Source organism: Spea bombifrons, chromosome 2 (genome assembly GCF_027358695.1).
Source record: "Spea bombifrons isolate aSpeBom1 chromosome 2, aSpeBom1.2.pri, whole genome shotgun sequence".
NCBI classification, from domain to species: domain Eukaryota; kingdom Metazoa; phylum Chordata; class Amphibia; order Anura; family Pelobatidae; genus Spea; species Spea bombifrons.
The window spans coordinates 69,043,663-69,070,222 of record NC_071088.1 but is presented as its reverse complement, the minus strand read 5'-3'; the positions used below and the strand labels follow the sequence as shown (position 1 = coordinate 69,070,222).

Sequence of the window (26,560 nt, the reverse complement as noted above, 5' to 3'; positions counted from 1 at the left end):
ATTTCTTCTTCCCATGTCTCTCACTTTAGTTTCGCATTTCCAACCAAAAATAGCTTGAATACATTATTTCACGAGCTCTTCCTACACTAGACATGTCTTGTATAATGGGTGACAATTAGAGGTCAGTTCTAACTTGGCACTGGCTCAGCTCTACGCCTCTACATACCCTTCGGTTGCACATCACATGGACGGTTACAGTGGAATTTTGTACACTAACAAAATGCTGACGGCAAGTTCCTAGTCGTAAGGACTTCTACATGTCAGGGGTCATTTACCTATGGGCTCTAATGATTTAATGCTGCTTCTCAAGTTTTTTAAAATCCTAAAATACCGGCCAGGTTGCAACCCTGGTGCAGCTGTGGGGCAATCCGATGATTATTGGTTTCTGTAGTAATCACTCCAAATTTTCTCAATAAGAGCGAATTATAAATATGGCCCAAACACCTCCCACACAGAGTTCCATATTATTTTGCTTCTACTGCCCCAGTGGCACAATTTATGTATCAGCATTATTTTTTAACTGGCCCACAAGCATAAAAAGTTAGGGTTAGAATATTGTCCCAAGTGGTCCCAGTACAGCTCGTAGCCTCTATCGTATAGCGTCAAAAGTCAGACCCCGATAAAGCCAGGTCCTTGTGGTGAACCATGCAGGGTCATTGCTCTAAGACAGGCGGTCTTAAAAGGGAAGACTTATTTTCCACACTTAGAATAAAACAAAGTGCTGTATGGGTAATGTGGGTCAACCTAATTTCATCTCATTTATTTCAATAAACTTCTTTATCTGCAGATCTAGAGCCTGTTAGTCATGTGATACTGTGGTTGACTTTCCTGGCCCATCATCACACAGAGTGGGTTCTTTATGGCAACGCTAACAAAGTCAGTTCCCCCATAGACTTCCATTAGTCCGGGTGTCCAGCTGGATGAATAAGACGGAGCCATTCTATGGGTTTACCACAGGCAGTATGGTAAGGAGAGAGAGGGTGTTTGTCTAGAAGATTGGGCTAAGATAACAGAGCAAGAACACACATAAATGAATAATATGCAGCTGCTGGAAAACGTTTTGTAAAAAAAGAGAACTGTTAAAAAACAAAAAAAAAATCTTGTTTCTAATCTGGTACTAGTGATTAAAAAATGGTGGGAGTTCCCCTTTAAAGTTTTGGTTCCCAATATAAACGGTATTAATATCAGAGAGGCCTGTTATTACCCGGGCCATTCAGACAAATGCCACTTTTATGCTGGCTTTTATTTCTAAATTCTATTTTGAAATCTTTTCCTATATTAACTGAATAACCATTATATTTTAACAGTTGTGTCTCCTCTAATTTAACCTACAGGTAGTTTCATGGAATGGTTCCCTTATTTAATAAATGAGGAGAGCTGACACGCAATAAGGGGAAGTAACTTTAATTTAAGTTGCACAGCTTTTGAGTTGGCTTTTGAGTTAGTTTAAAAGAAAAAAGGAAAGGAAAAGACTACCTAAATTTGAGGCTATTGAGAGAGGACGGAGGTGAATGGCCTTTTAAAGATGATTTATTTAACACTGCAGAATGTTTGTTTCATGGGCATCTCTATGATCCCAGACATTTCATCCAAGATGCTCATTATTTCACATAACGACGGCCAGGAAAGCATCAGTTACTATGGCTGATTAGTACAAGTTTAGTAACCCATTTTGAATTGGGCAGTATATCACTTTGCAGGGTTTCATCCGCTAGCTCTGTGGGGAGTGTGGGGTTAAAAAAGTAACACTGTGGACATTACCGGTATCAGATACACATCTTGACTGTGTTTGTTGGCTCAGCCCCACATCCTGTTTAAATGACAGGTGATAGTGGGTGCTGCCAAAAGAGCAAACAATATGGTATGTACGCAGCCCATATAGCATATACGCTACACTACTAAGAGTTAATCACTTTATATGTTATTGCTAATCTTGAACACCAATACTTTAGAGACATGACCCATATAAAAAATGGCTAAACTGGAACACAACATTCAAACACCTCTAACTAAATGTAGCAAATCCAGTTTAACACCTGCAAAATATGCACTTGAACTAATAATAAAACAAAACGTGTAAAGTCTTTAGTTACATAGTATCATACACCAAGCAAACAGGATTTCTCGAATGTTTACTGCAGCAGCTACAGGGCTAAAAGACTGCAGAGGAAAAGATTGTTCAAATATCACGTCTCACGGGAAAGTAACGCAAAGTTGTCTAACCAGTTCTGTTACACTTCCAGGCCATGTTAGAACCATAAAAAAAACAAAAACATTTGGAACATTTGGGACGACACTGTGAAAAAATACATTTTGGATCCCTTTTTTCCTTTTTTTAGTGCGAAATGGGGTTAAGTCATTCAGATTTGTTTAGGAATTATAAAGCACCCTCCCCCCCATCAGCTACTGACCTCTGAGGAGCTTTTTAGTTCAGTCTGGCTGAGCCTCTTTGAGGGCAACTCTTGTTCTTTTTCTATATCTGATGGAGACTTTTCTGGGGCTTCTACATTTCTTTCATTCATCTCTTGCTGGAGATCAAGTAGCTGCCTTTTGACCCGGAACAATGGCATTTCACCCTTCGTTCCTCTGGGGTTTCCTCTTAGTTCTTTCACTGATGAAGTCCACAAACCCCATTCCTTGTGTGGGACTACAATTCTTGTCCTTGGGTGAGACAACACGGCTCCTGACTTTCTGTCCCTATGCAAGAGCACAAGCAGAGAGTCTCCCTCTTCCACCCAAGTTGTGGCACATTTGTGTGTTGCACAGTCAGCAAGGACACAAGTGTCCCCCAGCAACCAGAAGGCATTACACATGTGGCTCCGGCAGCAGAGTGCTTGACAGGAGTGAATTGTTTGGTAATCATCAACAAACTGCAGATGGGTAGATTCATGCTTTGTTTTCAAGCCAAGCCCAAAATGAATTCTACCTCTCTGACATCCAGAACTGCTTTGGTTGGCATCTGTGTAGAAGAAGTGAAAAAAGTCAAATCATGAAAAAAAAAAGAACCTTATTTGCCTTAGGGGCAGGCAGCAAAAAGTTTGAACATTTCTCTCAAAGTCCCATAAACACCAATGAGCCTTTGGCAGGCACAGGTCTCCCCATACAGACACTTGTGGCTCATAGCATTGTGGAAATCATGGTATAATATGGACTAAAAACTTCAGACATGCAAAATCACTTAACATATTTGGATTACAAATGTAAATATGTCAGGGATATCCTATGCTAGTACTTGATGGTCATTATCACAACAGAAAAGACATATTAGCTTTCTATGGTTACATATTATTGTATTAAGTATACCGTTTTTGTGCTAAACAGTTTCTCTAAATATTTTTGTAGGTTACTAATGTAGGTTTTTTCCTACAAGGCATCATGAATTGAAGTGCAACTTGAAGTATGTTATTTATCTATATGTTCTGCTAGCAAACAAATACATTTAGCCATTTACCTTGCCTTCCCTAAGCCTTATCCAGAACAGGATCAGGTCAGGGATTTATCAGCTGTCTATGCCCTACTCAAAAGCTATAAAGCCTGAAAGAAGGCAATGTCATCCAGCATGTTCAAACTTTAAATAGGCCTGGACAGTCAAATCACACTAGCCACCAGGTTAAGTGATCAGATGCTGTCAGCAACTGAAAACTCACCCCAGACCCAGCTGACGAGCAAATTGGCCTTTTGTACCATATGGCCAGCTCAGTATAAGGGTCCACATAGCAGGAAGGTTAAACAAAACTCTAACCCCCTATTAATCCTCTAAAGGAGCCAAAGGCTTGTAAAATCAGACTGGCAGCATTGGCACGTGAAGCTCGTAAGAGACACCCTTGGGCGGCACCCCCACAGCATCCGCTAAACCAATGTTTGAGATAACCCAGAGGGACGTGAAGTTGACAGTGGCTGCTCTTTACTGGGCACCAACCCTCTGTCAAGAAAAATCAGAATCCTTAGCCTGGCCTGTCAGAGAGACTCTTACTGTTCTCCCCCACCCCCAGGGTGGCTCTGACCTGATTACACTTCATATGCAGGAGATGATGATCCGAGGTGACAGTGAATGTGTGTAAGTCTGGAATGCTGGATGCCCTCACTCGCTGGAGAAGGTTAACCCTTCGCCTGACCGTAGTCAACTGCTAGACTTTGATATACGTCAACAAGGCACTGACATACTCTATAGGGCTAAAAGTTATTACTCCATCAGAAATAACCAGAACCTATATTGTTTAAACGTGATATAGCAGAAGCAGTAAGGCATGAAAGAGGGAAGTTTCTCTCTGCCACCTTCACATTTAAAAAGGAAGTGATGCAGAGGCAAGATGATGTAAAGAAGCGGATATCAGATATTACATGCCAGGGAAAAAGGGGTTACTACTTAGCAAATAAGCTACATTATGCACAACTGCAATGGAAAACAACAGAAGCACTGACTGGGGAGCCAGGCATCTAACTCAGCTGTGTGGACAACAAAGACCAAGTCTTATCTGAATATGCTGCAGAACGGATGGGGTTACGATCACGAAAACACGAGTTGTCATGTTTTGATGTATCGAGTGAATTCCAACTATCCTTTTCTGCAAGAAGGGCCAAGGTGTCCCTGCATACTACATAGTTAATGTGGGAGGATTTCAACTCATATTGAAAATTACCGATATGTCCTTCTAGAAATCACGACATATTAATTATATGTATGGTCATCTTGGTTCTTTTTCTTAGAGGCGCAAACTGGGGTTGGTCCCAGTTGAAAGTACTTGTTTAGTTGATAGCCCCCTTAGGCCATGCTTGATGTGTCCAAAACCACACTAGCAATACTGCAATAAAAGGACAACAGTAACTATAATAGGATCTGCAATATTGCAGGGAAGGATGAGGCTTCTCAAAGGCTTCTCATTGTGAGGGCGACTATAAAAATCTAATTTATAGTAATATTTATACTAAATCTAAACAAATAGTCATCGCCTATTTGCAACGAAGAATCCAAGCTGATTTCATCTTTGAATAATATCTGGGCACATAGTTTTTCATTTACATTTTAGATAGTGTAGATTTAGAAACAGTGCTGATACCACATGTATTTTCACCAATCAGCCATAATATTATGACCACCTGCCAAATATAGTGTAGGCCCCCCTTTTGCCTCCAAGACAGGCCTGACCCGTCGAGGCATGGAGTCCGCTAGATATCCGACACAAAGACGTTAGCTGCAGATCCTTTAAGACCTGTAGGTGGGGCCTGGACGGATGTATCCTGGGGCCATCGACGTGATGTAAAAGAAAACGCGATTCATCAGACCAGGCCACCTTCTCCCATTTCTCCGTGGTGCAGTTCTTATGCTCACGTGCCCATTGTAGGTGCTTTCGGCAGTGGACAGGGGTCAGCATGGGCACCCTGACTGGTCTGCAGCTATGTAGCCCTATACACAACAAACTGTGATGCACTGTGTGTGCCGACACCTTTCTATCACAACCAGCACAGAACAAACACACTTTATTATCACTCTGTTGATCTACTACCTGCCTTATGTGCACGAGCAAGCAGCTTAGTAATGTTTGTTCACAGTACTAATTTCTGTTTATTGGCATGATGAACAATATTGCAAGTTTGCAATTAGGCTGCACAGAATATTCAAACTAATTCCAATAATAACTTTAACTCTAGATTAGGTTTTTGATATTACTCCTAAATAAATGTAAATAATCGCCGTGGATAAATGTGATGAAGAGACAGGACTGTGGGAATATATAAAGTGCCTGAGTAATGAGTTACACTGTGCCTGCATAATGGTACAAAGTCATTAACTATGATATTTTCAGGTAAGAAATCGGTCATAGATATAAATCACAGTTATAAGAAGTTATTTTTACTTTGTACAGGGCATAGAATTTGGCATCAATGTCGAACACTGTGCATCTGGATGCAGGGGCCATGTAAATTTCAGACACCGGCACTGTAAGATTATTGCGGTAGTAAAACATAATCTATGGGTTTTTAAGAGGAAATGTACAGTGCTGTGAAAAATGATCTGCCCCTTCCTGATTTCTTCCATTTTTGCATATTTGTCACACTAAAGTGTTTCAGATCATCTAACTTATTTTAATATTAGACAAAGATAGCCCGAGTAAACACAAAATGCATTTTTTCCAATGATGATTTCGTGTATAAAAGGAGAAAAAGGCTATGCAACCCTACCTGCCCCCTTAGTTACTAAATCAACCAATTAACCAAATGTCATTGATAATGGATTCAATTTTGACTAGACACATCCAGGCATCATTACTGCCAGCCCTGATGAACCTAAACATCAATTACATAGAACCTGTCTTGCAGAGTGTAGTAGTCTCAAAAAGCAGCAAACATGATGATGCAATCTAAAGAAATTCAAGATGACATCTGTAAAGGGTTACAAAGCAATTTCTAAGGCTCTGGTATTCCAGCGAACCACGGTGAGACTCATTATCTACAAATGGACAAAACCTGGAACAGTGGTGAACCTTAGAATAGGAGATGTTGCAAACCCTCCAACCAGGCCTAGCCAAGCCAGGCCAACAGCACCCCATAACTCCAGGGACCCCTGTCTCACCGCTGGTCTGGCCCTACCTACAACGTTAGCTGACAAGATGCCATAAAAATTGCCTGGAAAGCTCAATTCCACCCTAGCTCTGTCAAATGCTTTTTGTACTCCCTCTCTGATAAACGATGTCATAAGAGTGTAAGAAATAGGTCACTTAATTTCTGCTTATAAAAATGGTGTGGGATCCTTTGAAAACAAACATACATACATCAAAACATTATATATTATATTATGTATAATCAAAAGTGTCTGACATGCTTGCAATGTCATTTTGTAATCATATCTCGAAAACATTAAATAATTATGCTAATAATGGGAATAAATAAAGGGTTATGGGTTATGCATAAAGAATGATTCTGCTGCAAATTGTGAGGAATAACCTTATCACCATAAAGGACTGGGCCATTTCTTCAGTTGCTATAGCAACAAGATCACCTTTGAAACATAGCATCAGAATTACTTTTTATACTTCAATCCTTAGCTAACAATTGTTTCCATATAAAGTGAATCCTGTCATCGGCTCTTACTTTAGGTGTAACATAAGACCACACAGGTGGTGGGGCTCATCTAAGAGAAATGGCACAATAATAACCGATGAGGGTAGTACATTTCAAAGGAGAAGAAATGCTGGGCCAATAGGTCATAGACTGGATATTAGACAAGGGAAAAGGCCAAATAAGATGTGAGGTTTTACAGCAGGAACAAAATGGACATACTAGTTGAGAAGAATGGATCTTATCTGCCGTCAAATACTGTTTCTAAGAGGTAATAACGATATTACATTACCAGATCAGCATACACAGAAGATGGAGTACAGTGCAAGCGCCTTTTACATATGTATGTTTTATATAAATAGATGATAATCACAAAAATTCTCTTCTGTAAGTATAAGCTATTAGATGTATATGATAGGTTCATGTAGTAAGCCTTGGGAGAGATCTTACTTTCTGGCAAACATGTACATGAATTGTAAACATAGCCTTTTTCTGTCAAGGGAGGGGGTTCACCTGTGGTGGTGCACAACACGCCGAGGCATAGGAAGGAGTACAACAGGTGTATCTTCCTAAAGCACCTCCCGACTCGGAGTTTCACTGAAGACAAGTCACAGATCTCCAATTCTGTGGGATATTTTTCCATGGTTTCTGTCTGCGTTCTGTAGCCTGTATGCGGAAGAGATTAACAAATTTATCATTACACATAGATATGTAATAACGTAACAATCAGAAGTAAAAATGTACAAGGAGGACCTTTTAAAGTTTTGGACTATGTAATCTGTTACAGAATCTCCCACGTGGGAGCGCTGCATTTAGAAGAGTGCACAAGGATCTCAAGACGCGCTTTTAGATAACCTTGATTGAACGCACAGATAAAAGCTACTAACAAGCACATCCGCTGCACAGAAAAATGCCCCAGCATAAAGAATGCTACTTTTATAATAAAGAAGAAAACAAATATGGAAACAGAGAAGTACAATGTACCAACAAAAGTTACAAAATTCAATCAAATTCAGATAATATCCTTTAAAGGCCATTTTATTCTTACAAAGAAACGCATGAATGATTGTTACAAAGAAACGCATGAATGAGATAAAGGAAGAGTCGTAAGGATCAATCTAAAGAAAAAATTCTTTAAAAGGCCTGAAGTAACATTGTAGATACAAGGGATGGCAACGTAAAGAACACTCTCTTTTTAATGTTGCACATGCTGTATTAATCCCACTGAATATTTGCCTTCCACTAAAAACAATCAAACTCAGAAGAATGATGCTGTTCTGTGTTCCGGTAGCATAGCCACCTAGATCTTAGTACAGTCCGACAAAGGTAATTCTTCAGGAAAATCTTTAAAGAGAAAAATTTAAAGAGAAATTCTGTATAACTGGAACTTGAGCTCATCTTGTGCTTCCTGGTAACAGTAAAATGTAGATTAGCCACGTGACATGCCAAAGTCTGTGCCCGACAAAGAGAAGAGTACCAGGCGCTGTGTACTGCCTTGTATGAGCGCCGACACCGATCCCATCCATAACACACAACAAACAGAAGAAGCTGTCCCGGGAGAATGAAGTCAGTGCCAGGCAGCTGGGCATCTCGAGTCCTACATAGTGTTCGCTTTTGTCCACTGCACTAAAATCCTATTCAATGTGCGTTTTTTTGTACCAAAAACAAAACAAGGAAATGTGTTGAAAATGTGTTTCCCTTTAGTCTGATTGCACACTGAAACTGTTTCCACTTTATTCATAAGAGAGGGCTCTGTCGCCATAGCATATCTCCCTGTATACAAACACAATCAATAAATGATTGTACTACAAGAAAAAATCCATGGTTTTCCAGTTCTTAATTTACAAACGAGCATACACCATATACAGTAGTTACATGGTTAAATTGGTCGGGAGGAGTAAAAAACCCAGACAATGTCCATCAAGTTCAACCCTTCTTCCAAATACCCAAACCTATTTGGCAAAAGCAAAGTCTGATGTTGGTTTTATTAGTCCAATGGGAGTGCTTTCCACAAGAGCTGACTAGAGGCGAGTATATCACATACAGCAAGATGCGTCCAGGCGAAAGGGGGATTCTTTGGATTTCCGGAAAACATGGATTCTGGATGCATTTTCAGAAAGAACACCTTGAAAACATTAGAGTGCATATGATAGCTGGAGTGTTCTTTTAATCAACCCTTACCACACTGAGTTATTGTAAAGGGAGTTTGTAAAATAACACAATTCTACCATGGTTAAATGCCTCTTATGCGCTTTAGCTAGTGACACGTAGGGGTGCATAAATAGGGTGAACAGATTTTCAGAGGAGAGGGTACTGATGGAGACCTCTGTCCTTGGTTACTACTTGACCCTAGAAGTATACCCAGATACCCTCTAATGCCCAAAATGTGAATCGTATTGTAAAATCTACCCAATATTCTGCCTTAAATAGCTTATGTTAATATAGCACATTAAACAGTGTGGGTTTCTATAGGAAAACAGAATATTATACCTTGGCACTGACGCCGTTGGTGCAATTTGGGCCTCTATAAAAAACCTTAAAAGGTTGGTTATGTTAGTAATAGCGCCTTTAAAATCGGCGATACGGTTACTGTAACGGCGGACATAAAAAAAGAAATTATGCTGCTTTCATTTATATGTTGAATTAACGTTTATGTCAGAGAAACTATGGCAAAAGCTATGTCTATTTACAGCTTGCTTATCCCCACTAAGGAACGGCATTATTAGTGCCATTTGTTTGCATAACATTTTCTGCCGTGTTAACGGGTGCGTGAGTATTATAAACAGATTTAACGGCGACAAACCGGTGCATCACACTATAAACATGGACACCACTTAGGACCTCTAAAAATGCAAACTGAACTTCTGACTTCTTTAGAGGCTGCCTAAAAAGCGGTTACTGTCCGCCAAGAACAACACATTTGAAAAACGTTATAGCTTTCCTTATACAAATTCCATAACGTGCTTAACAAAAGGGCAGGTTCTGTTTCCTGAGCTGTTGCAGATTAGAAAAGGCCAGTAGAACTTCAAAAAAAACTGGTCATTATGGAACATTTGTGAACTGATCGGCCGTCACGCTTCAGACTGTAGTATCTTCATAACAAGCAACACATCCATGGAGATCAGTATAAAATTAGCAAGATGACTACGGTTGTTAGGTGCCAGCTGTACAATTTGTGGAGCCACGGCTAGCAGACCCCCAAGGATCTGTCCACCTTGACCCAGGACGCAGATCAAAGTTCCACATATTGTGTAAAGCTAGAACAGGAACATTGCCCTTGGCACGGGTGGCAAATGCCACATTTAGTATATATTGAAGTAAATAATTTAGTGAATTGGAATAAACATGCCATGAAGGTAACAGCTATTGGGAGCGTTAAAGAGGAACAGCTTTTTAGCATAACTAGATTCATTTATTAAAATGCGTTCCTTATGTGTGTTTTTTTTTTTAAAGTAATACTATTTTACCTCAAAGAAGGTGTGATCTGTGGCAAAATGTGTCAGACAATCAACCCTCTCCCATCCCATTACTGCTCAATAAAAGGATGAATAATTATTCAGGTCCTGAGAACAGGAAGCCAAGATGACTGCTCCCATGATATAGACAAGGTGCGGGGTTCTGACGTATAATATATATAATCTTTTTAGACACAGCACCTCTTCTGTGAGTGGAACTCAACTGATCATCATAAAAGTTTTAAATTTTAAAAGGAAGGGACTACAAAATGGATATGAAAGTATTTTGCAAGCACTTTCACACAATATATAAAACCAAAATACTCCCTCCTCCGCGGTCCAAAGATTCTCGCCACTGATTGGAGCCTTGAAATCCATGGGCACACTCTCTGCAGATGGTGGGGGTATCGGGGAAAAGGGGCAAATGCGCACAATCACCCCATGCATTTGTAAGAGGGACATCACGTAAATGTAAAGGGACCTCTCAGAGCATATGTATTAAAGGATGTAGTTGTCCTTTTAGTGATCATTCAGAAAAAAATATAGGATTAGAGGCTCTCTCACTCAACATCAGAGGTGCAGCAATACACGGCACAGGTCACCATTACTTATCAGTGCTGAAGATGGAGTGAGCAGTATCTTTGCCATACTGATTAAGCAATTTAGTAGCGGATAATATAATCATAACGCATCATTCTCTCCGGTCTGCTGATTTGCACATAATGCTGTAATAGGCACTGGGGCTTAATTAGCTCCACTGCCTGTTACTTTGCTGTTCATTTCCCTAACATCAAAGGGGAGCTCACAGCAGAGGGCCTGAAAAACCTTGCTGCTGCTGATACAGCGGCTGTATTTGCCCATCAGCAGCCCTAATCATAAGGTTATAACTTAAAACAGGTGGGGGTAATACAAAAGAAAAAGGGGGCAAGCCAGGTGCCCTTACCCCTAATCCCTATGGGATGTCTAGGGCAATCAAAGTAAATTCAAGCAGCACCTAATCACATGACCTAGTTATATACACTAAAGCAGCTAGCGGCTCCCCAAGTCCCTCGGTTCCCCAATACATACACACAGTGTATCGAGAGAATGTCAAGAACGAGGAAGGGAGCATTTTTGGGCAAGGAAGTGCGGCTCAACCTACTACACACCACCCCCATCCTCCACAATACAAACTATACTCTTTGCCTACCAACCTTCCAATGACCTCAACGGTATTACAAGAAAAAAAAGCCAGAAATAACCTTTACTTCCAAGTGATGTCCACGGTTTTAATCAGAGCCTCAAACTTCCCCTTTTTACATTAAAATAACCACTTAAATGTGTAATGAAATGAAAATTTAAAAATAACACACTGTTCTATCTAGCATAACATGGAAAGAGATTTTTGTTTTTTTTAAAGCAGAGCAGTGAAGAAGACCACTAGTTAATTCTCTCTGTTTTGCCTCTTTTTTATGGGGTTTGGTGGATGGGCTTAAATGTGAAATCCCTCATAGTAAAAGATCTCAGTATCTGTATTGAAACACACTGATAGATGCAAAATGCTGTAATACTATCAACGTCAATGGATAGACTATGTATAGCACTGAAGAAAACACTAACCAGTCTTGCAGCCTTTCCTATCACACCGTTCACTAAACTTTGATCTCAGGAGCGACTGAGCCAATAAATAAGCACACATTGATCTGAGCAGGTATTAATGTACAGGCATGGCTGACAGTGACTTCATGAGCTTGACAGGTGGCAGAGTCCATCTGTCATACACGGATGTTGTGAAATCCCATACTATTCTTCCACTGGGGAACCAGGATGTCACGAGGTTACACCAGATAACCACTTCATTTACCACATGCTAGACATGTTGGTGGTGATGTATAACAGCGTTACTGCAGAAAGAGAGTTTGTCTGCATGAAAACACAAAAGGATTATACTCCGAACAAAGAACCGCTGAGATAAAAAATAAAGAACTATAAAGCAAATGTCTTGAAAGCATCTTGCCAACTAACATGTTGGATATACCATGATGTTCAGCCAAGTAATGCCCTGCTGCATCCAGTCTTGTGAAAGAAGGTCAAGATGTTAGGGTGACATTATTACGCCTAACCTTCACAGTGCTGGCCATTCTACACAAGTCTGAAAGGATCTAATGAAGCGTGCAGAAGGTGTCCCTGGTGGAAGAAGCCATCTGCTCCATAACACACAGAGTATAACATGCAGAAAATCCACCCCGACATTTTTCTACTACCTGTATATATTGGGAACGAGAAAAATACAGGTGCTACAAATAGTATTTAACTTCAGAAATGTGATATTTTCTAGAATTCTTTTTTTAATCATTTTACATATTGTATGTATGGTACTCGTGGTTCATAAACAGTTGGTTAACAGGTGTTAAGGGACTAGGTAAAATACTGATGCAATTCAGTGGGGTTTTTTTTAGCTAAAGAGGCGATGACAAGATCTGTTCGGGCCTTGGTAAAGAATGCTGGGTTTGCTGGGGCAGCCGTGAAACCAATATTTGGAAAGCTTTGGAAAAAATGAGAGAAAACAAAAGGTTCTGTGTGCTCAAGAGAAAGAAAACAAAGTAAATGAAGGACATAAAAGTAAGCATATAGCAACATACAGAAGAATACATTTAATGGTTTGTGTATTTTAAAATAGACCCATGATCAGAAAGTGAATGGTGTTGTACATGTTACAGTATGGCATTAGCACTAGTGTGTATGCCAGCATTTATAATATGTGTACTAGAGAATGGCGTTAGCTGGTGTACAAAAGCATAAAATGTTAGCACGTGTGTGTGTTAAGGTTATGCGTGTTGGTGGGAAGAGCTTGGCTGGCCCTGTAAAAAACACAGTTCAGCCAGTGAGATTTCTTTACAGCCTCCTCATACATTGAATTATGCATTATGCAGGGCCGTCTCAGCCCTTCTTTATGGACAAACCTGCTAGAGTTGACCCTTCATAATGAATAGCGAAGTTAAGAAGATGAAGCCACAACTCCCCTAACAATGTCCCCTTCTCCGAATAAACCCCTACGTCCACCCGGGTTCCAAACAGCTGTAAATGTACAAATCCTCACGACTTAATTTGTTAGCCTGTGGTTTTGGATTGTTTGGCTGATGCCTGCATCCAGGTGCATTGTCAACATTGTCAAACTGTGTGCAGAGGTTAACTCTTATTAGTGATGTGTCCTTATGCTGATGGACCTTATTCACTGAAAAAGTCATGATGCGGGACTCAAGCCATAAATAAACTATTACTATGATAAGCAACTCGAATTAGCTGCTTACTTTAGCTCATATGATTCATTGGTTTATGTGTCTGCACAAAGTGCATAACAGTATGTGAACTTCAGTTTTCCAAAATTACTTGGATATAGAATGTTTTGCCTTGTTTCACAGATTAGAATTATGCATACAAATACACTAAGCAACCGGCTAACGATTATCTCTATAATTTTAACTAATAATTTTCTCCCCAGGAGTCCCTCTTTCCTTGGCACTCAGAATGGTTGGTGAATATGTGGGCTTCACGGAGCAAATAATGTATCTTTTAAACACATTAAATAATAATATGGTTATATAAATGGCTTTTTAATGCCCATAAAGTCAACCTCAGCCATAAGCCAAAAAACAAGGTAAGTGTGTGTGTGTGTGTGTATGTGTGTGCCAAAAAACAAGGTAAGCGTGTATGTGTGCGCGCGTCAAAAAACAAAGTAAGCGTGTGTGCGCGCGTCAAAAAACAAAGTAAGCGTGTGTGTGTGCGTGTAGTCGTAATAACCTGCTGGCTTCTAGTCTTTATTCATTGTAATCAACATCTATGAAAACGGAAAAATCTGGTGGTTACAATTCCCACAATCATCCGTCAGTCAATCTTTTGTAGGGGAGGTCCGTATCCTATTACCCACGTTTACATGCCTTTTCGCAATCTACACAATTTCCAATAGACAGAAAATGTAACTGAATATATGACTAGGATTATGCAGCGCAGTGGTATTGAGTAATACCTGGATTTGGTACCTGAAACCTGGCTAGTTATAACAAATTTCTGGGGAAATATATAAGGGACAGTGATGTCATAATTCTCACAGTAGCTATTATTAAAACATCAGCAGGGCAACTACCCCCTAATCTACTTGTATATCTTCTTATATGATTGTGAAGCCAATCCCATCAGATCATCTTTATCTGCCTGGCAGCAATGTGAGGTTTAAGGACTAAAGCTTAAATCACGTCTGTCCTGTTTCTCCACGCGCTCAGCAGGGATTTCATCCTACGACATACAACGGAGAAGACTTAGCAAACTTCTTCCAGCCCAATCGGTTTTTATAGTCAAGCCATTTGTTTCCAAATTTACAAAATGTTAATGAAAATAGAGATAGAAGAAGCTAGCTGATAACACGCCATCTCATAATGTTAGAGGCCAAGAAGGAATGATTGCTCAGACCAGATCGCAAAAAGTTATGTGCCAGCAGGAAAATCTACAGATGGCTACCTGGCTCCTGTTCAAGTGCAAACAAAAGGCAACACGTGTACATACCCAGGCTACTGCATCAATACAAGAAAAGCAGGAAAACCGTGTCAATAATGGTCTACCATCATACCTGGGAACTTCCTAAACAGGCTGACTCTTCAGCGGTCTTTCATGCAGAGTCTATGTAGCGACTAAACAGATATGTTTATATATATATATATATATATATATGTGAACCATGACTTATTATTTAAACGTATGACTGAGTGATATGCATTTAAATAGAGATCTAACATGCTGTAACATACAGGTATCAAAACCACTAAAGAGGAGTCTTAGAGATCATTAGATGAAATAGTTAGCTCATGCCACGCTGGGATCTCGCCACTTCATCCGACACGCTGGGTCAAACTCTGAAAGTTCCCAAGTATACCCCTGGTGGGATTATTAAGATTTTCTTTCACAATCCAGCACACGGCAGATTTTTACAAGAACAAAACATGGATTGGAAAGGTAATTTATACCACCTGGAAAGAAATACTGCAGACATTGTCCTTATATGTACTCAAGAAGAAGAAGAAAAAAAGGACATTTTCCCTTTTGTGGTTTTGAGTCACAGTCTGAGGACAATTTGTTTTCCGTTTCTATTGTGTACATATTGCTGTTGTGATACGTGGCTGTGTATTAAGGATACAAATTTGTTATGATTATTACAATGCTATCACTTAAAAATAACAACATTTACACTGCTTTATATTTTAGACAGGGCATGGCCAACCAAAATGAATAAACTAAAAGCGAATAATTATTTTTATTATTATATGATTTTAATAAGGAAAAATAGGACAATAAAATGTACTACTAAGTACACCCTCAAACCTCTCTTTTCTACTTAGTTCAAAGCTTTGCAACTTTTGCAATGCTGCTCAGTTTCAAATTATTGTATTTAGACGAAGCGTCAACCTATAAGATGAAGTACACAACCCCAATATTTTAAACCAGGGATTTTCTAATGATGATGATGATTTTTTAATAATCAGAACCTGGATACAGAAAATGGCAGCTTGTTAAAAAAGAACAAAATACGCATCACACTTGCTTAGAATTAGCGTGATAGCCTAAAGTACTAAATTCCCATTTAGTGATTAAGCAGCATATTCAGTTAATGATAAAATATGGATCATTGTGTATCAGATTGCTTATGCAAAGCAATTTTGTGAAATCAGTCCATTATTTACAGCTTTGCAAACAACGTAACCTGTTGAAGCATTTGCACGAAATCATAAATAACAATTACAAATTACAAATATTTGACACTTTTGTTTATCGTGTACACGCCGACACGAAGGCATAACTTATTTTTGGTTTGTCGACATCTGCTTACCTGAATCATGTCAGCTGGCCTCAGTTCCAGGACTCTGGCAGGGCTAGCAGCAGGAACCCTGCTCCATGGAGCTTAGACGCTTCTCTCTGGTTACAGAAAATAAAGATCCGCATTCACAGACGCCAAACCCAGGCCAGGTAAATCATGAACACACACCGCTGAACAGAATCTATGGACATATTATTACATTTATGGCAGCCATACACCTGTCACTAACTTCTCCCTACTACTGCTCCGTTCCCAAGTGTATGTATACTGTGCACATAACACCCTTTCCCATGGTCCCTCCTACAGGTGTAATATAGACAGAACAGCCTGAAGATATAGCATAGATGACACAGATGGATAGACTGCACATACACAGTGCATGTATGTGACTGTGTGCAATATATATATATATATATATATATATATATATATAGTAACACATACAGGTTTATGGACTGATCAATTAAAGTTAAGCGAGAGATACATTGTCTATGCGTTGATAGATAATTATTACATGCCTGGGGAATAAATAACCAGTGCAGTCACAATCCATAAACAAAGTGGTATATAGGCTCCCGGTGAAGCAGAGGGTTTCTCCATACTTAGCTGCCACTGGTACACGTTACCAACGAGACCTTGCCATACATTATATAGATATATACATAGACACGGGGACATGTGTAACGCATGGAGCCATTTGCATTATTATACAGCACATCCTCTCCCGCTTATATTTTCTGTCATACATATACTTCGAGCGCTCATATATAATGACAGTAATTTCTCCGCAGATACGCATACGCGTTATATATACAGGCAAGTAATACGTAAATAAAGCTTGATACATACACCGCTGACATACAGTCTCTGGTATAAAGATGACTCCGCTCTCATAGTACCTGTCCCTTTTTTCCCCTTGGCTGTCTCCGGTGTCCCCTCCCCCTGTATTCCGTCCTCCAGCCCCTCCCTCTCCCGGAAGCACGAGAACCCCCGGATGCTAGAATCTACTCACTCTCCACTAAGCATGGCGTCCGCTACCATGGCAGCCGGTCCGGGACGCGAGCTAGTGGTATGATTGGCTCTTGTCTACAGGCACAAATTGCTGATTGGTTGGCGAGTTCTTCGGCTGTAAAAAAACGGAAGCCGATTAGTGGGCGGGTGTTGTTGGTCCCACGACACGTGTTTGTGCGATGCTGTGCGTTAGGTGAGTGAACTGGTAGGGGAGGGGGGTGTTTACCTGTTAATGTAAGGTGTGACTACTTGACAAGGTGAGGTTAAACTAAAGGGGCTGTAGGATAACAAACACGGTTTTATGAGTGAATCAGGGAAGGGTTGGGCAACAGACATAAATGGGATAATTTGGAGAGAGTTCAGAAAATGCCTACGAAGGTAGTAAGTGAAAAAAAATCAGGACTAAGGGATCTCAATATGTACACCTTGGAGAGGTGCGAGAGACTTAAAGTACAGGAGGGAAGTTTATTTGAAAGGAGGAGAAATGTTAACCAAGAGATCATAACTTAAAGGTAGAGGGTCGGAGGTTTAAATGTCATGTAAGGAAGTCTGGCTTTACCTAGAGGCTGGTAGAGGTTAATACTGTGGGGGGATTTAAACACCCATGACCTATGCATATGACCATCCTGCGTCTGGGATGTCTAAGGGCCAATTAACACCTGGCTCTGTACATGAGCAAAAATGTGCAGGCTAGATGGTCCGATTGGTTCTTATTTGTCATCCAATCTACATGAGCGCTGAGTATGAGTCATCTGAGTGTGAGGTTAAGCCAGAAATGGCTTGTCAAGTCCTGCCCAATACCAGTTTCACAGCTTCTTTTGCAAAAATGACCTGTTTGGCTGGACATCCAATCTAGCGGAGATCTCTGGGTTTATACCTTACAGAGCTGGTGTAATCCCTACTGGTGTAAATGGACCAGGGCACTGCTGCTTTTAGGGTGGCTATCTTTGGTAGTTGTAGGGCAAATAATACATTTCTGTGTAGCATAATTGCCATGCATGTAAAATGCATACTACTTGGTTAATGACCCCAGATCCTTATTGGTTTAGTATGGCATGCCACAGCGTGAATTTACCTATAGCATGTGTTTGTGTGTTGCAGTTTGTGGTAATAAAAACATTATACTAACAGTTTTTATTATTATTATTATTGTTTTATATAGCCCTATCAGATTCCTCAGCGCTGTACGTAGAGTAGACAGGACATAAGAATTAGTATATAACATAAGAAGATGACATACAGAAATAGGTAAGGAGGGCCCTGCTCAAATAAGCTTACAATCTAGAGGACATACAAGGAAATCAACCTTCCTTTATAAGCATACATGTTTGGGTAAATTAGAGGCCTAATGACGTATTACTGTTATGCTTAAAAGTGTTTCTGGGTGAGAGTTTCGCCAGACGCTCAGATATTGTTGTATATCCATGCCGGACAGACTCCCTTTTGAGTACGTGTTTCGTCTTTTCATGCAGCAAGCTGACAAAATGACTGAGCAGCCAGAGGCGTCCACGGATCATGGCAGCCGGAATTCCACCCTGGACCGATGTCTGGAGGTCCTGAAGGGAGCAAAAACTGACAGCGAACAGTTTGCGGCGCTACTTTTGGTGAGTTGAAATGTTTGCCGTTTCTCAGTGTCTGATAATATCACATTAATTATAATTATTATTAACCTTTATATAGCACCAAGAATTTAAGCAGAGCTTCTCACAATACGTATACTCAAAACGTGACAAAACCGGAACTGGCAGAAAAAAAAAGAAACCAGTACGCTAGGTAGACACAGCCCTGCTCGCAAGCTTACACCATTACAGCGATTGTTTAACGTCCTGACAATTGTACTATAGAACTACTCTTTGAGCATGTAGAAGAGGCAGCCCTGTTCAGCGGCTGCCTTCTTTCTTTGTGGCCCAACTATTTTTGCCACTGATTGTCTATTTGAAATTAATGGGACCACTTTCCACATGTGTGCATGACCCTCAGGATTCCCCAAGCCAGCACTGGAGTGAGTATAACTCCTGTAAGGCATTTAATTGGGCGGTGGGGAAAGGGGCAAATGCATATGGAGGGATTCTACAGAATATGGATATGCATTAGCATAGCGTCCCTTTAATAAATCAGATAATCCATCAGCACTTTCTAGGTACTATATGTAAAGACATGATTCCGTGGTTTCTTGTCCTTAAATTATTTTGTTTTCTTCTATTTGAATGGTTTCTCTAAAATATTTTTTTCTACAGGTCACCAAGTGTGCCCGAGCTGGAGAACTGGATGATGAGGCAAGACATAGGATTTTTGACGCTGTTGGCTTCTCGTTCCCAAATCGTCTTCTTTTTTCGAAGTCCACTCCTGATGGATGCCCAACCCACTTATTTCGGGGTCTGGGAGTAACACTGCTGGCTTGCTTCTGTACCGTCCCCTCTCTAGCCACTCATCCGCAGGTCCTCAACAAGATCCCCATCTTCAATGAAACAGTGGCTACACCATGCCAAAAGGATGACAAAGATTTGGCTTCCATGGTAGAGGATGCCTATCAGTGTCTTGCTGGTATTTTGGCTTCTCCACAGGGGGCAAAACACCTTGTATCTGCTGATACTGTATCATCCTTGTGCCAGGCCTACATGAATCACAATCATTGCGGTGAACAAGCATTTCAGATTCTAACCTCTCTGCTCACCTCCATGCCAGCCAAATGTTGGAAAAAAAGCCGCTCAGACCTTCGGCTCCTTTTAACAAAAGTCACTCTGGAGTTTAGTCAGGTGGAAGACAGTCGTAAATTCCAGCTAGCTGAGGTTCTTCCTACCTTTCTCCCCACTTCACCTATTTTGTCAGAGACTACTTGGGGCAAGGAGTGTCTGAAGTATCTATGCAACGGTTTGTTTAAGATCCTGGGCAGTAAACTTAGCGTTACACAGCGTGATCCAGCTTTGAAATTAGGGGCCTGTCTTGCACATACCTATGGCTCGTCTTGGATATTGGCAGAGACCAAGGCTGAAAGAGCAAAATGCTTGGCTCTGCTGGTGAACTTGGCCTGTGTGGAAGTGAGGATGGCTCTGGAAGATGCCGAACCCCTGGATTCAAGACAGACTTTTGTGACTGCATGTTATTCCATCATTGAAATGGGCGTACAAGAGTGTATCAAGGAAGAGGAAAGGCCTTTATTAAGTGAGGAGCAGAAACTGCAGCTCACCAGAGTCATGCAAGAGGCCTGTGGTTCAGTCATGCACTATTTACAACTGGTAACCACAGTTTATTTTGAATCTAAATTTATTTTATTCTAAATATATACACTATATTTTAACATGGGTACACAGTCATAGTGGGAGCCTGTTATGGAGAACGGACGATGTTATTAGGGGATATCATAAGCTGTTAAGGCTGTTTAAAAGGTCCAGCAACAGGAAAATAAGATTAGATGCAGCAATACTACATACCCGAAAACTATTATATATTTGTGCAATATCAGCATTTAAAGAGCAGCAGCTGCCACAATTAAGTGGTAACTTGAATACCTACTGGTGGCAGTGGTAACCTTTGCCTTCTATATTGGCATTGCTGCTTATTTGAATATTAATGTGTAGAGATTAAAAAAAATGCTCATTCTGTTCATCGATTTATGTCCTCTCTTAGAAAGGATGGGAAAAAATGGATGATCCGTTCACGCTGGCTTCTGTGCGTATGCTGGGCGCATGGCTGGCTGAGGAAACCTCCTGCTTGAAAAAGGAAGTCCTAAACCTGCTGCCTTTCCTGCTGCATTATATGAGGACCTGCTACCAACGAGGTGTGGCCTGTAGGAGTTTGCCAAAAGAGGTCTCCCAGGTCGCGATGTTAAGTAGCAAGTGGGGAGCCGTATGGCCTGGAGACCCGATAAGGTACCCGATTAAACTATACACTTAATGCATTTTGAATTATTAGCAAGGCAGCCATGCTCATTGGTTTAGGATCATTGAAGCAAACTGCATGGTGGTTGTAATGCATTCTCTTTCTGTGTCTTGGTTTCATTAATGTGCCATTGGCAGATTGGCCATTTGTATAGAAACCATCTGTAGGGCACTGTGGAGGGCCAGTGATCCATGGTACCTGTATATTTACTGATGATGCTCAGTGATCGTTGTGGCTGTAGTATATAGGCATGCTGTGTCTGTACTTTGTGTGCACAAATTTCACTCATCTTCAGTGAAGTTGCAACATTTCTGAACACAGACATGCAGCTATATCTCTCTCAGGTCTTAGGCCATAAGGTGAAGATGTGGTCAGTTCCATTACTCAACTGATAACAAGATATAAAGCGTCAATGTTATGTGGGTGCACACAGAAGCAGAAAACCAGCATCTGCAGGATGCTAAGATATGCTGACTTAAAGAATAGTAAGCACTCTGTAGCGACCGGTAGATCTATGAATAGCTTGGGGTATACAACTAAAGCTCCACATGTATCGAGGGTCGTGAAGACATTCTTCATTCTGTATTGTTTTCTGGGGCGCTTTGCTGCTGTGAAATGGTTGTGTGTGTGTAATATATACACACACAACTGTCCTATTATGTATTATGTCCCCACATTCCAGAATGATCTGTGTGGCTTCTGGTTGATACCTGTGACAAAACGCGGTACAGATCCCGAGGTCAACTGTGTTGATCGCAGTGCTAATTTAGTTATAGACACTCTGGAAAGCCAAACACACATGCTTCATCGCCTTTTGTAAATCCCACCCAATAGCTATGGAAAAGTGTATTTGTTTTATGTGACACAGGTGAGTGAGTTGGAAACTTTCCTCCTAGGTCAATTAACAATGTACATAGTCCATTTTAACAATGTACAGAGGTATTTCTACTCGTATGAGCAGTAACATCCTTTGTGCATCTTGAGGCACCCTTGCCATTTTAATATTGGCCGGATCCCTGAGAGAGGGTAAGCGAGGACACATGTTTTGGGATTCAAATATCCATATAAGAACCAATGATGCCCTTGATCAGTGGTTTTGAAAATTGTTTCCCCTATGGATTATGTATGTGTAGGACAGGAAAATATTTTCTTTTACTTATATAGCGCCAACAACGCAGCGCTTAATGCAATACAAATATTCAAGGGGTGTGACAAGACGAGAATTGACAGATTAAGACAAGCCGATACATTAGGTGGAGAGAGCCCTGCTCGCAAGCTTACAATCTTTACTGTGCGTGGTGGAGTATGCCACCCATCCCAAGTCTTACCATGCAGTTTCCTGCTACTCCTAACCTTGAGTTCTCTAGGTGTGTGTTACAGCACTTTACTCTATTTAGGTATTTGCAAAACTCTTACTACTTCATGAAAAGTTCCATGATCTTGGGCAACAAGTGTCTCTAGCGCCTAATCGCAATTATGAAATCTAACATATTTGTATGAAGATACAATTTTATACACAAAATGACACTTATCAAGTCTACTCACAATAGGTATATGTTGAACAAAAATAAAAATAACATTGTTGCCCCCTGCAGGTTTTTGCTTCCTGGCTTATGCCACCTAAGTGCCGAGGAGGCTCCGCGCAGAGTACTGATCTCTGAAGGGGCTCCTGCCTTGCTCTGTGACTACTTCCTGCAGCAATGGGAGGTCTTCTCCGGAGTAGAGAACGAGTGTGCAGAGAACCGGACTGTAGCTGAGTTGAGTCTCCAGAGCTGCTGCGGTGTGTTCCTCAATCTGGTGGTAACCGAGCCAACACTTATTGGGTAAGGAGATAAGCAACACTTCTTTCTGCTCTGAAATCAACACGCTCTTGTGTTTTAAAGAACATCTGTCAAATAAACCAAACCTAGCCCTTTTTAACATGACTTCTTCTTATGCTTTCCCCAAGACAGGAATCCTGCTTTGCAACCCTGATGACACATCTCATGCACTGTCTCCCTGGTCTGTTACCAAGAAAAGGTCATTTGGTCCTGGCAGCCAATATTGTCACTCTGGGTGTGATGATGGGCCGATTACTAGCAGAGACTCCAGGTAGATATTGTGTAATAAAGGTCTATTAGCACTTATTATCTGAGGTTAATATCATTTGTCAGAGAAATTAGTAAAAAGGACACTTTTGGGGAAAAACCGGTTGGATATCACAGATACTTTGCTTGGGAAAAAATGTTAATGTACACACTGATAGAAAACCGCTTGGAACCGCATTGGTTGGGCGTATTCATACCCAAAAAGGAGGCCAGAGCTTGTTTGCCTTTTTTACCATGTTTGCACAACCACAATTTCTCTTCTCCATGTTTGGTGCATCTGTGCATATTTATGCTCCTTTTCTTTCAGAACAAGGAGGGACTTGTACATATATCACATATGTATATGTATTTATAATATTGTATTAGTACTAATATTAAAAAAAAAAAAGTTTCCTTAGGAATTCTTCTATTTAGATATGTTCCATCACTGATAATTTATATTTATTTACCAACATCCACTGACTACTATAATACACATTCCTTCTTTATATAGTACCCTATTTCTCAATACTTCTGGGTATTTTAGTGGTATTGGGGCACCTCTTAATTTATCGTTATTATTACTACTAGGAATTTTAGGCATTTGTTTGAACTGTTCCAGAGAAACATGACTAGAGATGTGTAAAATGTTGCACCAAAGCTGTCAGTGCAGTGCTAGTGATGCTGACTTAAAAATATATTTCTAAAAGTTGCACAAGTTGGCTACTTGATAAGTTCTCTGGTTTTGTAGACTTTTTTGTTTTTTTATCTAGAAAAGTTTATATGCATTGTGGAAAAGCCCTTATTTTTATTTCTTGTTTCAGTTTTGCAGGAAAATCTGTCACAGGATTTTTTTTCAAGTGTCATTCAGTTCCTCAGTTGTTGCCATGTGACCTCCAGTTCCCCAGACTCTAGCAAGCCTAACATGTCGCTGTCGGATGATTATGCCGATGTATGGGAGGAGATCTCTGAACTGTGGTTCCTGGGTGTACAAGCCTTCGCCAGCTGTGTCCCTTTGCTGCCATGGCTGTCTTCCCTAGTGCTGAAGTCTGGCTGGCTTCAGGCCATACTCAACATCTTTGAGAAAGTCTCCCCATCATCTGTTAGTTCTGACATGGTAACTGTGCTGCAGCCCCTTCTTGTAGAGCTCTCCCAAAACAGCCCTGCCTGTAGAGAGCTCGTACTACAGCAAGAAGGCATCGGGCTGGCTAACTTATATGGAATGGCTGCTCTAGAACAGAGTTTGTCAGAAACCTTGACAACAAAACATTCTGGATAGAGGAGTCTGGTGCAGTTTGATAGACAGAAGGGAGAAAACATGGTGGGTGCCCAAATACAGCGAGAAGCACTTAAAGCCTAACTGCAGTAGAGTTCATATTTTCTTTAATGTAATAACAAGGATATCGTGCTTGTGGCTTGTCTAGAGCTAATCCTGTTTAGAACCTAGTGTCCTGATTTCTGGACAACCACATCCATGGTACCAGAGACATATGTCACTCTCTATTAATGAATACATATGAAAGTCATTGTAAGTGCTTTGATGTGCATTAACTTAACAAGCAAAAATAAAATACTTTTATACAGTTGCAGAGATGAAGCAGAATGCTGCCTCTGTGGGTCGATGTTTCCCACTGCTGATTGGCTGCTTGTAATAGCCAATCCGTTTACAGTTAAAGTGCTCCCATTGAAATCAACGAGCACTTTCCGTGAATGCATGCATAGAGGTCTCATTGGACCTTGCTCCCTCCAGCACCTAGGGTGACCAACATTAAATGTATGATGTGTTTGGCCCAATGCATCTTTTGCATGCCAACTAGTTGGGGGGTGGGAAATTGGGGCAAACGGATATGGGGTATTCTGCTGAAGACGTTGTCCTAAGCTTTTCATATGTAGTCTGGAGGTATCTGCCAGACATTTCAGATACTCACCTCTGTGTCTTGTTCAAACACTTAAAATTGCTCATGGAGCCTATGGTCTCGCCTATACGGGTCTCAGACTAAACGGTTAAAGGAATTGTTCACTGCCCCTGATGGCCCCACTATAGAAGAACACATAATGAAGTACTCTGATGAAGACAGCTCATCTTCTCACAAAACATAAAGGTGATGATTGTTCAGTCTCCTGATGAGTCAGTCTTATTATTTGGAGGGTTACTTATTGAAATTGCAACTCACCTCCCAAAGAGCTGTTTTTTTCTTCTTTTTTTTTTTTTTTTACTCAACTGTCTTGAGTAGATACATTTTTAGATAAAGGTAGTCAACTCGACTGGAGGCTCGTGAAAAGGCAAATGTATCTGTTTCATGAAATGAGGTCAAGTTGGCCAGAGCAACTCAACTGAGCTTAAACCTTTGTAAACATGACCCATTTGGAAAGCTAACTTTGTATAGATTAACAGTATATCCAATTAACCAAAAATGAACAAAGTGAGCTAATTAATCATAACCAATGTAGTGACTAGGTTAAAATTCTGCCTATGGGACACAGAAGTAAACAGTGATGAAAAAATAAGAATGAGAATACAAGATTTAATAATTTTAGGGAGAGTTTCAGACATTCAGCACTACGAGGAGCTATGCTTCAAATGCTGCATTTAGTTACATTCAGCAAATAAAGTGGAGCAGCAACTTTAACAAAGTTGCATGAATACATTTTTACAACAATGTTTCTTACTTGAAAAGGCTCATTCTTTGCCCCACGTTGATGTGTATAGTCACTTGCGAAGGTGAGGGCTGTGTTCGTAAAGCTGTAGTTTGGTTGAAATTTGGGGCATTTTCCACCCACATTCATGGTTTCAAACATAACACTTGTAGACATGTACAAGAATCACAGGCATAACAATATCATTATGGACTAGCTTAATCGAGTAAGGGACCAGCGAGTGATTCCCGACAATGCCATATAAAATGAAATGCATATAGCTGTATCTGTTCAAGAGAAAACGGAGCATTTAGTTAAACGTGATGCCATTCATTGGGCCCACGTATAAAAGCATGCGGTCTTCTATGCTTTTGGGAGCTTAGCGGTCTCTTCTTCAGATGAAATCCATAATCAGAAGAGACCCCTGTGGTTTCAAAAGCAGTAGCATATTTTCGTCTAAGCCAACTAGGCCTAGGTGGGCAGAAGCCTTTGAACTAAGGCACTTGGTGTCTGAAGCAGCGTTCATGGTCCCACATCCATGACGTCATGCACTTATGGATGCGGAAGGAGATACAGTAAAGGTGCCCCATGAAAGCTAAAGGCCATTTGTA

General features: G+C 40.5%; 2 protein-coding genes across 2 annotated transcripts in view; one reads left to right on the top strand and one right to left on the bottom strand.

Moving 5' to 3' along the window:
- The window catches only part of KIAA0319L (KIAA0319 like), a 34,495-nt gene extending 18,055 nt beyond the window's left edge, over positions 1-16,440 (bottom strand). The window contains exons 1-3 of the mRNA XM_053454677.1: positions 16,369-16,440; positions 7,570-7,722; positions 2,412-2,959 (exon numbers count right to left, since the gene is read on the bottom strand). Coding sequence (XP_053310652.1) covers positions 2,412-2,959; positions 7,570-7,699 — 678 coding nt within the window. The 5' untranslated portion in view covers positions 7,700-7,722; positions 16,369-16,440. The remainder of the gene's footprint in view (positions 1-2,411; positions 2,960-7,569; positions 7,723-16,368) is intronic.
- A 2,086-nt stretch (positions 16,441-18,526) lies between these two features.
- On the top strand, positions 18,527-24,754 carry NCDN (neurochondrin). The gene is made up of 7 exons (XM_053454678.1): positions 18,527-18,615; positions 18,840-18,971; positions 19,605-20,603; positions 20,995-21,236; positions 22,842-23,069; positions 23,195-23,337; positions 24,137-24,754. The coding sequence occupies exons 2-7, from the start codon at positions 18,852-18,854 to the stop codon at positions 24,589-24,591; spliced, it is 2,187 nt and encodes a 728-aa protein (XP_053310653.1). The 5' UTR covers positions 18,527-18,615; positions 18,840-18,851; the 3' UTR covers positions 24,592-24,754.
- The last annotated feature ends 1,806 nt before the right edge of the window (positions 24,755-26,560 follow it).

What these genes read in the sequence shown, in the direction of transcription:
- NCDN (XM_053454678.1), top strand. Translation starts at nt 18,852, where the DNA reads ATGACTGAGCAGCCAGAGGCGTCCACGGATCATGGCAGCCGGAATTCC. An exon ending in ACCGAGCCAACACTTATTGG is followed by an intron (nt 23,070 to 23,194) that starts GTAAGGAGATAA and finishes GCTTTCCCCAAG; the next exon opens with ACAGGAATCCTGCTTTGCAA. An exon ending in ATTACTAGCAGAGACTCCAG is followed by an intron (nt 23,338 to 24,136) that starts GTAGATATTGTG and finishes TTCTTGTTTCAG; the next exon opens with TTTTGCAGGAAAATCTGTCA.